Source organism: Lagopus leucura, unplaced genomic scaffold (assembly GCF_019238085.1).
Source record: "Lagopus leucura isolate 7727_CA_CO unplaced genomic scaffold, USGS_WTPT01 Super-Scaffold_741, whole genome shotgun sequence".
Classification (NCBI taxonomy): Eukaryota; Metazoa; Chordata; class Aves; order Galliformes; family Phasianidae; genus Lagopus; species Lagopus leucura.
This window is the reverse complement of record NW_024962256.1, coordinates 11,857,716-11,872,699: the sequence shown is the minus strand read 5'-3', so window position 1 is coordinate 11,872,699 and position 14,984 is coordinate 11,857,716. Positions and strand designations below refer to the sequence as shown.

Genomic DNA, 14,984 nt, shown 5'->3' with positions numbered 1-14,984 from the left:
AATACCTGGTTTGCTATTTAGAGCCAGAATATCCTACCTCAAATCAAAGCGGGCGCCTAGAGAAACGCCTCTGCGACCGTGGGCAGCATTCGGCATGTGATGCTCACTTCTTTGGAAAGCAGCACTAAAACTCTGATTTCCTTGGCTATGCAGTGGATAGGCCTCATGGGCAGGCAGATCTTGTCATGAGGATAACAATTAGATAGAAATTGCCTTGGGATTCCCAGGCGCGCACCAGGACATGTTGGAGCACTGTGGTGAGCTGCCTGGAAAGCAGTTTACCTCCCATTTGAAGCGTCCTCATGAAGGTAAAACTCATTACTGCACTTGTAATGAAGCAAAAACAGTTATTAAAAAAAAAAAAAAACAAACAACGTTGCAGCACCTCCAGCTCCTCAGGTAACAAAACCAAGGAAGGTGGTGGCTCTCTCCTACCATGCAGTCAGGTCCTTGCCTCCCACTCCTCTCCTGCAAACCTCACAGACCGTGAGTACAGCCTATGGGTTTGGTGGCCCAAATATTAGTGCAGAAAGAGAAGTGGCACAGGATGGAAGGCAGAGCACAGCCACAGAATGGCACCTCTGTGCTTCTCCTACCGGTTGCAACAGAAAGAGGAACAGAAGAGTGAAAACTGATCCTCAGACACCCGCAATATATTTAGAAAACAAAACGATCCCTAAACAAAGAAAAATCACCATTTCTGTAAGCATGCTCTCTTCTTTTATCTGAGAGCTGTTCTTGATTTTGCACATAAATAGTGCTTAAAAACTATTCTTTGCCTTTAGAAAACCACATATTCGTAAGTTACACCCTCCAGTTTTGAGCCTTGTACAACTCTCAGAGTTTTAAATAATGACTGACTTGTGACACACCTGCCCTAAGGGTGCAGTAACCAACATCCCTGTTTCATGACATGCCATAAAAGAAAACAGCACAAGTCTTAAATTAGAAACCGTGAAGTCAGGTCAGGTACATGCTGCGCCTTCTGGAGGGATAAGAGGTGGAACCAACAGCTGTGTCCTCGCTATAGCTTCCACACACAGCTGGGAGGGCTGTGTGCCACGTGTAGAAAAGCTGACGCTTCAACACTGCTTATTTTCCTAATTTAATTTAAATCCTTGCATTGCACCCTGAAACACTAAAACATGATAGAAAATTCAGCAATAATAGCCGAGTAACGAAGACCAACGCTGCAACAAAGAACAAGCTGAAGCACAACAACTGAAAACACAAAAGCAAAGGAAAAAAACTTGGTTAACTTTGGAAAAACTGCAGGCAGGCAGGGACCTTCAGCAAGGCGCCCTCAGTGCTGCTGCCAGCCCTTACATGAGGTCTGGAAGGGGCGGATCCTGGCTCCAGCCCTTCCTGTCAATCAGGTACATTGCATGCAGCTGAGCTGCCCTGGGCTGGCCCTGCCCCCCACCAGGTGCTCCATCACTACTTCAGGCTGGGACTTTGCATTTCTGCTGCACACCCACGTTGCTCTGTGTTGCACCTGTGTCACATTACAGCGATAAGTGGAATCAGCCACTTCACTCCTGCACTGCAAGCTCAAGGCCTGGTTGGCTTTCCCAAATCCGAGCTTAGAATAACGGAATCACAGAATAGTGCAGGCTGGAAAAGACCTTTGAGACCCCAACCCCACAGTCCCACAGCCCACGTCCCCTCAGTGCCACATCCCTGCAGCTCTGAACGCCTCCATGGACAGGGACTGCCCACCCCTGGGCAGCTGTGCCAGCACCTGGCCGCTCTCTGGAGCCAACATTGCTGTGATACCAACCTGACCCTCCATGGCGCAGTGTGAGGCCATCGCCTCTCATCCTGCTCATCACTGCTACCTGGGGCCTCTGCCGACCTCGGCACAACTTCCCATCAGGGCGTTGCTTCTATGGGACATCCTTAAGAGCGTGGCAACAGAGATCTTTCCGGTGAGGAGATTCTGAAACTCTGGGGAACTTCCGTGCAAGAAAAGCTTCAACTTTGTTACCAAAAGGACAACGCCCGCGGCTGCCTTCGGACGGCCGGGTTACAGGTCAGAGCCGGCTCGCGACGACCGATTCCAGCCGCGCGAGCCCCGCTTCCACGCACAGCGGCCGCGTGCCGCCACGCTCAGCGCGCGCCCGCGGCGAGAAGCTCAGCAGAGCGGCAGCCCCGCGCCGCGCCGCCCACCGCACCTGGAGCGCCGCTGTCCTCCCGCCGCCGCCGGGGGCGCTGCGTGCCGCCACTCCCGGCCCTCCTCCGCCCCGCCCCGCCCCGCCCGGCCGCGCTCGCCGTCCCCGCCGCCCCGCGCTGCGGCAGCCGCCGCGGGCAGGAGGAGCGGGGCTGCTATGCGGGCGGTCGGCCGCGGCGCGCGGGGCGGCTGAGCGCGGCTCGGGGCCGTTCGTCCCCGCTCGCGGGAGCCGCCGTTCGGCGGAGAGCGGCGCGCGGGGCATGCCATCCGCTCGGCCCGATGTTCCACTGGGGCAAGTGGAAGAAGAGGATGGGAGCGAGCGCCTCCTCCTCCAAGAGACCCGTGTTCGACGAGCGGGAGGACGGTGAGCGTCCCGTCCGCACCTGTTGCGGGGCGCGGCGGATCCGCGGGGAGCAGCCGGGCGGGCCGGGAAAGTTCGGGTCGGAACGGCGACGCGGGGCCGCGGGAGGGAAAGTTGGAGCGGGGCGGTGCGGGGAGACGTGCGGGAGGTGCGCGAGGCGCCGGGAAGCACCGCGGCCGTACGTCGGGCACGGGGAGCCGCCGGCGTGGCGGTAATTCGCCCTCGTTTGTCCTCGTTACCGCTGGGCCGAGAGGAGCTGCGTGTCGGAGTCACCGCCGGCCCCCGGCTCCCGTCAGTTGCCGTAGCCATGTGTGGGGCCGGCACCGCGCTGCCTGCGCGCGCGGCCCCGCGGCTTCGCGGCGGGTTGTGAAAGGGTTTGGCCGTGGATGCGGGCCGGCGGCAGGAGCGGTGAGCGGTGCGAGGTGGGGACTTTGCTCCGGAATTCAGACGGAGCTGCGCCTGCACGCAGCCTGTGCAGGGAAATGGAGCTCTGTGGGTGAACCGCTGCTGGCGCTGATAACGGGGATTGCGAGCGGTGCTCTGCGATGTTCACCGGCACTGCTGCTCCGCGTGCCTGCTGCGCTCCGTGGTGCGGTTCGGCTGCGCGCCTGTTTGCTGCGCAGCATGGTTGCTATGGAGATCCCTTAAGACGTCCCAGTAAGTTGCTGAGATAAAGAAGGCGGTTAGTACTTCGGCTCTGTGTGTGACATTGTGCGGAATGACGGCCAGTGCTGATGATTTTAAGTAATACAATAATAAAGGATATAAAAAATGAATAGGTGAGGACGTGACGTTTAACCTGTGGTTTCCCACGGGTGCACGTACAGGAGCCCAGCTGCCCTAAGCCAGCATCCGACTCCTTTCGGTTGTGGAAGGGTGTGTGTAAAGAGAAGGTGAATGCTTATTCTCATGAGTAATAACACAAGGTCCAGAGATTGCCTTCAGCTCAGTGTGCTGCCACGTGCAGGTTAGGGCATAGAAATGCTTGGTGCTGCCTAGCCTGGCTGACTCGAGCAGGGCTCTGGGCTGGGAGCTGCCTGCCCGACTCTGGCCCTCTGCTGCTGCTCCATGCTGTGCTGCTGTGTGACTGCAGTCTGTGGTCCTGGGCTGCTGTGCTCCACTTAACTGTGGCATGGAGCGCTGCAGGTCGTGACTCTCAGGGAAAACTCTGTCTGTCATTTGCTTCTCCTGTCTGCTCCCTCCATCTCTGGCAGCATGGTGTCCTGTTCTCTGCAGGACATCTGGCTGTTTTTCAGGGGTCGAGGCAGTGCTGGGTGCAGCAGTGGTGCAGCCCTGCTCTGCCTTCCTGCCACCAACTGGGCGCTGGGGCTGTGCAGCACCTGCATGGAGCAGGCTGGCACTGACCAGCAGCATCCTGCTCCTCGCTGCCTTCATGCTGGGTGCCGTGCCCTGTGCTGCCCCAACGCAGCTGCTTCTGTTAGCACTGCTGGGGCTGATCCGAACCCCCTGGGAAGTGGCTCCCTGCCTCCTGCTGATGCTCGTGTTCCTGGTGCTGTGCGAGACTGCAGCGTGTGTTCTGCTGTTTGCTGATAAAATCTTTGAAATATTTCTGAGGGTTTCAGAGCTGGGATGCAAAATGTTGAAAAGCTGACTGCGATAGGAGGGCAGCAGCGTGCCTGGTGTTTGCTTCCTGAAGGCAGCAGTACGTGCAGAGATGGGTTCTGTCATCTTTGTGAGTATCGGCACCGGGTGCTTCCAGTGCACAGACAGCAGCTGATAGAGATGTGTCCATTTGGGTGCCGCTGCCCAGGGATGTGGTGCCAGAAGTGTTGGGCAACGCTGAGCCTAATTTTCTCAATTGGGTGTAAAAGAGAAAAAAAACATAAAGGAAAAAAATAAAAGATCTAAAAAACCCAACAAACCCAACCCTGTAGGGCTGAGTGCTCCCAAAGCTGCGATGTGCTGCAGCTGAGGCGGGGTGAAGGAAGCCTGCACGTGTATGGCAGTGTGTTGGTCATTAACTCTGTGAACTGTTTCATATTGAGAAGAATGGATCCCTTTCTGTAAGGGTTTTGTAGGACTTCTTATTTATAACCATGAAAGCCATTAGAAATCTTGTTGCCTGGCCCAGGAGCTGGCTCTCAGAAGCAGAGGTGGTGCAGCCTGGTGCCTCCATTCCCTCCCGGGGCTCCCTTCAGAGCAAAGGCACTAAGGTTTCCCTGCACAGCATCCATGTGTTGTGGGGCTTATACGTTTTTGTCGTTAATGGGGGCAGGAAGTGTTTTCTGTCCTTACTCTGGGAAAGGAACAAACAAGTCGTTGGTTTGTTTGTTTGCTTTCCCAAATGCAGAAAACTGCTGTTGTGAAGCTAACAGGAATGCTTCAATGCAGCTATGTTAGACTGCTTACAGATGAGCTGGGCTCGGGAGCTGAGCTGAGCAGTAGAAGTGCATGGCAGGGGGAGCAGAGCACTGTGTGTGTGTGCCCCATACCCGAAGTGCGAGCAGGCCGGGGCTCCTCCCATCTCAGGGGCTCCTACGGCCGCGCACAGCACACGAGGGGCAACGTGCAAAGTCATCCGGCGTTGTTCTACCTTCGGCTGGCGCTGAGCCGGGCCGACCCCAGGGCTCCATGCCGACGCGGTGGCACTGCCTCACATTCGCAGCAGATTCACGGGGTGTTAATGTGGCAGCCTAATTGTTTTTGTCGCCGTCTGCGTCGGCGGTTGCATGCCAGCCCTGTGACACTGCGCTCTGCCGGCTTCACCTTTCTCGTTCCCCAGCCTCGCTCCTGATGGAGGCTCCCAGCAGCTCAGCTCCGGCAGGCCGGAGGTACGCAGCACAGCGCTGGGCGATGTGACCGCGGGAGTTCAGGCTGCCCCTCTCGAGAAACGGAGCTCTTTGCTCAGGTGGGAGCAAGCCCTGACCGGGCACTGGGGGACCGTTGCTGGCGGTAGATGGCTGTTGCTGGCTCGGTGCCCGCCCCGCGGTGCCGCTCGGTGCCGGGCCGCCCCGCACGTCCCGCACGCCGGGTCCCTCCGCTCCGCTCGGTGCCGCCGTGCTCGCGCACCCCGGGAGGCGGGTCGGCCCGCGGCTGCTCCGCTCCGTCCCCATGGAAACGGGCGGCAAGTTGCAGATGTGGGGTAACGTGCCGCGACCATCTCGCGGCCATTCCGAGCGCTGGGCCGGTGGCTGTGTGGCGCCGCCCGGCACGGCGTGGCAGCGGGCGGCTCCCAGGCGCCGCGGGGCGCGGAACGGAGCCGGGCCGGCAGCTCCGGTTCCAGGCCGCCCGCTCCTCGCAGCTGCAGCCCTGTCACAGGTGTGAGTTACGGCGTCGGGCTGCCAAGGCGCGCTTTTATTTCTCCTCCTGCTTCCTGTTTTCTGATCTCACGGCAGCGTGTCCAGCTGGAAGGCAGAGCCTGTCTGCAGCCGGACTCGCACGGCTGTGGGTTGGGAGCACAGATGCACTTGCTGCCTGTTATTGAAGAACAGGAGGAATAAAGGCTTTCTGTACCAAAGTGGTAACTAAGTAAGTGTAGGGGGGGAGGAGGAGGGAGTGAGAATTGCAAGGAGGTGTCAGAAAAGCTGTGTTTAGTGTTGTCGGTTGTTTCTTTGTGTTCCTTTTTTTGTAAAGGATCTTTCTTCCTGCAGATCCGTGGCCTTTTTTGGAGCGTAGTTTACCCAGAGGCAGGTTCTTGTCACACGTTCCTGCTGCCTGGCCTGCCTAGAGCAGGAGCCCTTCGCTCCGTCTGGCAAGTTGGAGCTTTTTGGCAGTTGTGATTTCAGACGGCCAGGTGAAAACCAATGGGCAGCTGAGGCTGCTTTCCTTAAGTCGAATAAGGAAAAGTTAACAAATCTGACTGCGGTTCATGGGATGCTGGCTTTATTGGAATGGAGAAGGCAGATCAGAGAAAAGCAGTCAAAGATACAGGTAGAATGTCAGATCAAACTGATACTTCGCCTGTTCTCTAAAGGTCCCAATCACTACAGTCTGCTTGAGAACTGAGAATAGCACTGAAGAACGTGCTTCTAGGGGCTTAAACACCTTATTTATCACATTAGAATGGCAGAAATACAGAACCTTTCAGGCTGGAAGAGCCCCCTGAGATCCACTGCCCACATCTCTCTGTGCCAGGTCCCCAGGGGTCTGAACAGCTCCAGGGTCAGGACCCCCAGCCCAGGGCAGCCTGTTTGTTGCCGGTGTGATGACCTCGTTCTGCCGCTGCTTCCCCCGGTGCCTGCAGCTGAGTTTTCCAGGGGCTACAAGTGCAATTAAATGGAGCTGAACAGGAGCTGTCGTGCATGGTTCTGGGTGCTGAGACCCAAGGGCGGCGGGTGCCTGGCACATGGAGGTGCAGCTCGTGTGGTGCGTAACGTCAGCTTTTATAAGGTAAAAATTGCAACCTTGGAAGTGAAAGGTGTTGATTTGCATCGATTTGATGCCTTTATTGTGTGGAACTTCTGAAGTGATGAGCACTTCACAGCCGTGTATGGCTGGTGTAGTTCTCACATGATGGTGGTCACAGACATCCAGAGGCGGGCGCACAGAATGTCTGTGTGTAGACATGGAGAACGGTTCCTTTTCAGCGTCTGTTTCTTGTGGAATGGTTTTACTGCCTTACCCCAGGACCCCAGTGGCAGAGCACCACTAATCACAGATAACAACTACGTAATAGCTGCCTGCTGTGTGACGTGCAGGTCACGGGGAGGCAACTGCAGCAGGCAGTGCTGACAGAAGCGTGAATCCGAGTGCTTCTGTGCCTGTGTGTGGGGAGGTGTGCAGCAGGAGCTGTGAGGGCGGAGAGCTGAGAGCCAACCTGGGCTTCAGCCTTCATCTCCCTAATGAGGGCGTGTGGCTTGTGAGCACCTGAGTGTCTCCTAACAGGAGAAGATAAATGTCAGCATCCTCTTCTGTCCCACTTTAATTCTTCAGGAATTAAGTTGTTTTACGTGACAGTTATCCCAAGCAGTTTTAGTTTTCCATGTGTGAACAGACGGCTGTGAGCACTGCTAAGCAGTGAGATCTGACAGTGCCAGAACGTCAATGTGCTGAGTCACCTCCCTGTGGTTCTTCAGGGGCTTTTCCTGAAGAAAACCTGGACCAGCAGAGGGACGAGGTGCTGAGTGGTGCTCTGACTTCAGCAGCCCACTGGTCTGGCTGTGCACCAAGTCCTTGTGGGTGATGGTCAGCCAGCCCGTGTAATTAAGTGGAACACCACGTACCGATGTATTCACAGCTCAAATGGCAGTTCTGGAAGCTGATCATTTGTGGTTCAAAAAATAACCCTGTTTGGCTCTTGGGCACCAGCAGCGAGTTCGTGTGCTCCAGGCAGTTCTGTGTTAACCTGCAGCAAGTTATTCCAGTGAGTGGAGCACGTGTTGTCCAGGGCTGGTGCAGATTGGGGGTACTGAGCACCTGGAGGCAAAGCGGTGAGGCTAAAGGCATGGAAGCATGACCTGGTGCCTTGCACTGGGTCTCCCTGCTGCATTGTCTGTGCAAGGGAAAAACACAGCTGTCTTTGCTCAGGAAAAAATATTTCCATCTTTCTTCATTTCAGGTTCAGTCCCTCACCGAGCCCCTTCTCCCCACCCTGAAACAAATCCCGTGACCGTGCAAAATACTGACTTGTGATGTGTGTCCTGTGAGAGGAGAAGGATTGCATGGCGGTATCAGAAGGCATCGTGTGTATTTCAGACACCCAGTGTGTGGGAAAAAGAGAACAGCAGTGACTAGGAAGACATTGAATTGGTGAGAAGCCATTGTGGTATGTGGGAACTTGGCACCTGAGACACTTCCTAGCACTGGACTCTAATGCTACTGGTGTAGACAGGTTGTGTAGTATGAGAGCATGGGGGGAGTACTTAGAACCAATTCTATGGTTATTTAAAGGACTGTGATGTGTTTCTGATTTAGAACCTGAATATAGTGACAAAAGTCAGAGCGAAAGGCTTGGGCAGAAGCTCTGGCTGCTGAGAGCAAGCTGTTCTCCATAGGGTAGGCCGGAACTTGGTGAGGAGGGGGCTGCACACGTGCTGCTGCTGAAGGAGTGGGGCTGTTGTGTAGCTGTGTGCGTCAGCTGGCCGTTTGTTGTGCTGGAGGCCATCAGGGTCAGTCAGGTTCCTTTGAAATCTCTTTCCTGCTGGCTGCACATGTAGTGCAGTGTGTGCCACCTCGGAGGGCTCTGGACATCTCATGAGCACATCTTTTCCTTGCAAGTGGCACTGCTACTACTATTTTCTGTGCTATTTTGGTGTAGAAAAAGCACTTTCGAAGCATTGGATGGCAAGTGTGTTGCTGAGGTGTGACGCTCCCTGGCAGTGCATGTTGCAAACACCCACAAGCCAGTGCCATGACAACTGAGCAGAAATGAGATCTGCCCAAGCATATTGATGGCTGTGCAGTTGGTCTTCGTGTGCTGCAAGTTGCTGTGGAAGCACGGTTACCTCTTGGATCAGGCTGTCAGTGGGTGCATCTTTCTCCATGCTGCCAGCATCTCATGCTATCTCGCACTGTCAGTATGGTATCATATCTCATGTGAAAGGTCTTTTTTTTTTTTTTTTAACTGTGATATGGAGAATGCTAAATGACCTTGTAAAACTATGTCACACGATCCATTAGAAAGAGCATGTGCTGCATGTTTTCCTGGAACCCCAGTTAATGGAAGCTGGCAGGCAAGGCTAGAAGGTAGGAAGTGCAGAAAATAATATATATTAGGCTTGGGTTGTTTGCACCGTGGGAGAATGTGCTTTTTGCTCTACAGAAAATAAGGCTAAAGCCTGGTCCCAAGTAATTTGCATTTTAAAGGCTCAGTACTGCATGTTGTAATGAAATGAATAACTCACAGGTGTTCAAACAGCCCCAGTAACTTCATGTTCCAGGTTCTGGCTTTTCTCCATGCTCCAGCAAATGGGGCACCCAGCCAGGCTTCAGCCCCACGCCTGCCCTGGCAGTGCCAGCAGTCAGTAACATCCTGCCTGGCTTTCGCCAAACACAAGAAGTGTTTGTTTACTGTCGTACATCTCTGCACCTTTGACCAGTAATGAGCACTTCCAGGGAAGAGAGTGCTGGCTCGAGCTGTTGCTATGAGCTGGGTTTATCTTTGAGTTCCCCAACTGGGAAATGGTGCCTGTTCAGAAATGAGCTCTGTCTTGTAGGAAGAGAGTAAAGTTCTTCACTGCAAGAAAGGCATCAAGGCTCTGGAACACGTCCAGAGAAGGACAGCAGTGCTGTGCAGAGTCTGGAGCGCGGGGCTTATGTGGAGCGGCTGAGGGAGCTGGGGTTGTTGGCGGAGGAGAAGAGGAGGCTCAGGGGAATTCACTGCTCCTTACAACTCCTGACAGGAGGTTGTGGCGAGGTGGGGGTTGGCCTGTGCCCCAAATAGCAGCGATAGAATGAGAGGTGGTGGCCTCACATTTCACCAGGCAGGGTCAGGTTGGTATCAGAGCAGTCTGTTCTGCAGAGAGCAGCCAGGCGCTGGCACAGCTGCCCAGGGGTGGGCAGTCCCTGCCCATGGAGGCGTTCAGAGCTGCAGGGATGTGGCACTGAGGGATGTGGGCTGGGCTTGGGGATCTGAAGGGACTTTTCCAGCCTGCACTGCTCTGTGATTGTAGAATAGCACACAGTGCTCAGCAGCAGAGCTGGCTGTCCTGCTCCCGCAGCACAGTGCTGTGCTCAGCTTATCCCAGCACCTGCGCACTGCCTGGCAGCCAGCAGCAGTCCTGCTGTGTCTCAGTGCGGCTGCTCCATACACGCAGGTCTGGGGGCAGGTGAGGATGTTGCTGTGTCAGTGCTGTGCAGAGGTCCTGTGGTAACTCTGTGACAGCAGGGCAGGTCTGTGTGCAGCTCGGATGCTGTGTGTGGCACAGCACAAGCTCAGTGTGCCGGGGCGCTGGTGTTTGCTGTTCAGTTTGGTTTTTATCACACGTTAGATGCCACAGTGAGAAAAATTGTGAGCAGGTGTCAAAACAAGCACCGTGGTGAGTAGAACTGAGGGATTGGTTCATGTATGGTGCACTGAAACGTGCATCTTCTGACGTGGCTTTCTCCTACAGAGATCAGTGTGTGAAATTATGATCAGAGATCAGTGAAATTATGCACCAAACACCAGGTTTCTTTTAACCGGGACAAATTGCTTCTGTTTGTTAAAACGCCAAGTAAGAGCAACAAGAGTAGTGTTGTTGTTTGCTCCTCTGTAAAACTTAAGCAGTGATTTTAGCTTCGTGTTCCTTCCAGCCTTGGCGTAGTGTTTTTCTGCGCTTGGTTCAGCATCTCTTCTCCCATTCAGGCTGGAGGGCGATTCTTTCTCCTTTCCAAACCATGGCAGGCCCTGGTGCTGCTGTGATCTTCTCCAGCTGGGTTTGTCAGTGCTGTGGCCGCGTTTCCCACAGGGCTGAGGCACCGCTGATGGAGAGAGAGCAAACTGGCTCCTCCCTGCTGAAGGTATTTTGGGAGCGCGTGTCTGCTGCTCATCACTGCCAGGACAAAGATAGGACTGTGCTCCTAAAATAGCACTGCGGGGCCACGTGTGCGCTGCAGGCTGCACTGGTGCTTCTACTGAGGAGGAAAATCCAGAGTTTGTTTTCGAGTTATCATAATTGTGTTGACAGTGCTGTCGCGTGGAAAGCTGCCTTAACTGGGTAGTGTATAAATTAGCTGCAAGTACAATGTGTGTGCAGATACCACACGCTGCTCACATCACCGTGTTAGTAAATGAAGACCTGGTCGGCTTTTAAAAATGCACGTGTGTGTAATTGCCTGCCTGGTGAGGCAGCCAGGCCTGCAGTTGCTGAGTGCCCCATGTGGGATTGAGCGCAGCACTGCTGGGTGCCCCAGTCTGCTCTTGTGGCTCCCATTATGTGCATGCATTGAGGACATCATTGCAGGCATTAAGTGAATCTCTGTGGTACTCATCTGTCCAGCTGCCAAGAACTGAGCAGAAAGGAACGGCTCCAGCTCTTTTTCATGAAAGTGTGCTTTCTTTGTTTTCTCGTTAAAATTTTCTTCGCAGTGCTTGAGTGGAGTGAAATGCTGTAGCAGAAAGCTGTAGCAGAGACAGCTCTTAAATCTGTAGTTATGATAGGTGCAGCATTTTTAGAGCTGCAGTAAATAGACATTAAGAAAACCAGCAAGTTGCATTTTGGTAAGTGCATCTCCAGTTGCAGTTCTTTTGGATAAACTGTTTCTTATGGACTGTTTCTTTTGCACTGGAACAGGCTGCCCAGGGAGGTGGTGGAGTCTCCTTTTCTGGAGATGTTCAAGACCTGCCTGGATGCCGACCTGTGCGACCTGCTGTAGGGAACCTGCTTTGGCAGGAGGTTGGACTCGATGATCTCTGGAGGTCCCTTCCAACCCCTACAATTCTGTGATTCTGTGACCCACAGGTGATGAGCGATGATATCAAAGTGTCTCTGAGCTGCACCACTGCAGGGTTGGTGTGTGCTCACCTTCCCACACAGGGGAGGTGCTGGGTGCTCCTGACCCGATGGAATTGCTGCTGCAGCGGAGGCGTACGGCCCCATCTGTGCACGGACAGACAGTGCCTTTTGCCTTTTCTCTCCTGTGTTCCAATGGTTGTTACCAGCCACAGTGAAATGGATGTGAAAGACAGTCTTGTTCTTCCTTATGCTGTGGCAAATAGTAGAAGTCCCTATGGATGAAAACCCAGTTCAGGAATGAGGGAATGCTGGTTGGAAGCTCTGAGGGGCGGCTGCACAGCCACAGGTATGGGTTACTGACAGAGTGGGGCTGTGGTGGGGTGTGGGAGCCTGCAGTGCTGTCAGATATGGCTCCCAGCACAGAGACCGTTCCTGCAGGAAAGGAGATGCAGTGAAACAGTGATGGAGTGCAGCAATAGGCGCAGTTTGGTGGAAGGCACTGGCAGGAGGCGTGCAGCAGGAGCCCTTTGCAGCTCGCAGCTCCTGTGCTGGCGGTGCAGATGGGGCACAGGGCAGCGCACCTCTGCACTCCTCAGTTTGAGAGCTGGAAAGAGCCAGAATGTGCTGTGAGGAATCTTGCACCAGGCTGTCGGTGGGGATTGGGTCCCACAGCACAAACGGCCCCGGGGCTGTGTGTGATAAAGGTACGGGGCCTTTTCCTGTGCCACAGGGGCGATCACGCACCAGTCGCTGTGGAGCCCAGCCGTTTGTTCACCATAGCTTTGCGTTCTGCATAAAACATGAAGTCAGCCAACAAGTGGGCAGCCCCCGTGCTTCTTCCTGAGAGCGGTTTTTGTTGCTTTCTGTGGCTACACACAAAAAAGTACGTGAGGACTTCAATTACCCACAGTTACCGGGTTTAATGTGAATGACTCACTTTTTCACGGAAAAGCATTTGTTAATTACTAATATTGAAAACTTTTCTAGTAATTGATGTTAAAATTTTTCCGACAACGGCGTGAGCGCCTTTCCAAGCAGCGCAATAGCAGCAGCTCTGTGTAACTCCGCATCCCGCTGATGTTCTGATACCAAAACGTCTCTTATCCTCTCTCCCCAAGGGCTCCATCTCTCGGCGCTGCGTTCGTGTGGCGGCAGCCGTTGCCGGCGCTGCCGGGTTGCGGTGGCGCCGGGTTTCCCGCCCTGCTCTGCTGCTCCCCGCCCCGGGAGGCCGCCGGGCTGCGGGAGCCGCGGCTGCTGTCCGTGGTGCTGAGCGCCGCTCCCCGCGGCTCCGCCCTGACGTCCCGTTCTGCAGCCAGCCACCAAAACGTTGTTTTCTCGTTTTTCTCAAGCGGATAACATCATTTCCTTGCTTCCTGTGCGACTCTGGCACTGAATTCATCTTCTGAAGCGTCTGGGACGCATCCCAGCTCCACGAGCGGCCTTAGAGCAGCTGAGGAGAGGTGCGGTGCAGCAGGGAGGAATATCTCTGCCCTCCAGTTTGTTCCTTGGAGAAATGGCCTGGCTGCTATTGCTCTCTTGGCGTGTCAGCAGTAATACAACCCGACAGTGCTGTCAGCACGCGGCTGGGGACTCTGCCTGCATCTCAGGGCACCGATTTCCACAGGTTTAGTATTGCTATATAAGTAGTCCGTTGTTCCTAAATTTACTCTATTAATGTCAGAGAGCATGAAGAAAAAATAGCAAAAATAAGCTGACATTTACAGCAGGGAGTGATACAGGGAACGGGCCAGTTGCTGCTGCGCTGTTTGCACTGAGCAGTCTGTGAGTGTTTGTTCCTGTATCTTAATTACTCAAGCACGGAATCTCATCTGCATAGCTGGCTTTTTCCACTTCAGGCATAGCTCCTGAGTGTCTTATGCTGAGGGCTCCGATTTCAAGCACAATGCTGACATTGTCAGCACTTCTAAAGAAACACAAAGGGGAAAGAAGGGGAAACCAAATTTACCATCACTGTGGAGCTGGACGGTCGGTGGTGCCTCATAGTGATCAGCACTGGGCTGTGTGCTGCTATGGGGGTGGGCAGGATAATCACTAAACTTAAAGCAGTGCTTATGTGGACTTAATTATAGGAACAACTGAAAGGAAAGTGTCTTTGTTGGGTTTGATGCTGGAGAAGAGCAGACCTGCTGGCTTGACGAGGATCGCTCTTTAATTAAATTGTTCTGTAGTTAGAGGGTAGAGAAAACCATTAAGAGGCACTCCGCTGAGGCTGCTGGGGCGATGTTAATTATTGATGGTTAATTAAAAAGCAAGTGAGAGGAACGTTCTTTCAGGGACTTGAGCGAGGGCTTGGGGTTGCCTGTCCCGTTGTTCTGCGTCCCATTGCAACCACGCCCTGGCTCTGTTCTGGGTCTTGTGTAGAAGAAGCAATGCGTGTGCTGTAAGGGCTGTCCCTGAGAACACAGGCTGCTGCGGCTTTCGCACTGCAGCCCAGCTGTGCACGCTCTGTGGCTGCCTTTGCTCATCAGCCAGCCCTGCAGCCCATGGCCGTGTTTCTTGTTTTGCCACATGCTTCACTTAAATCCGTCATCCAACACGTTCATTTTGTTTCCTATGCAAATTTATCTGGGTAAATGAGCAAAATAAGTGTTGCTTATATGTTTTGACAATTACAGTACAATTTTCGTTACGATCCTTCCTCATATACTGCTGAATGTTATGTGGTGTGTTTGGTGTAAACAAAGATGTTCTGTTAAAGTGCGATGCGGTTACTGGAGCTGAAGCCTAGTTGCTAAAACCCAAGTTAAAATATGGTGAACTTACAGCTTCTCTGGTTTTACATTCATTTTTGCAGCCTAAGTGCAAGGAAATTACATAAGTAATGCACAGAGCAGTCAATGAGAACGACTCGTTTGAACCTTTGGGAAGTGGGCTAAGAAAAAGGAAAGTAAAGGGGAAAAATAATGCTTGTTGTTCATTTATTTTGAGTTAGAAAGTTCAGGTATTACAGCGTGTTAATGCTCACAGTGAGCTCTGTTCAAAGCTGTGGGCACCAGCAGTTGTTGCTCACCAGGACAACGGCCTGTGCTGCCTGATATTCCTGTTAATCACTTTCTGCCTCTGAGGGATCTATTTTGAAGCCTAAGCCTATTGTGCC

The 14,984-nt window shown here is 53.7% G+C and overlaps 1 protein-coding gene across 2 annotated transcripts in view; it reads left to right on the top strand.

Moving 5' to 3' along the window:
* The first annotated feature begins 2,395 nt into the window (after positions 1–2,395).
* The window catches only part of STK32C (serine/threonine kinase 32C), a 60,836-nt gene continuing 48,247 nt past the window's right edge, over positions 2,396–14,984 (top strand). For both annotated transcript variants that reach the window (XR_006177506.1, XM_042863728.1), the window contains exon 1: positions 2,396–2,534. Coding sequence is in view for 1 of the 2 variants with exons in the window: in XM_042863728.1 (XP_042719662.1) it covers positions 2,450–2,534 (85 nt within the window). In the remaining variant the exon portion in view is untranslated. The remainder of the gene's footprint in view (positions 2,535–14,984) is intronic.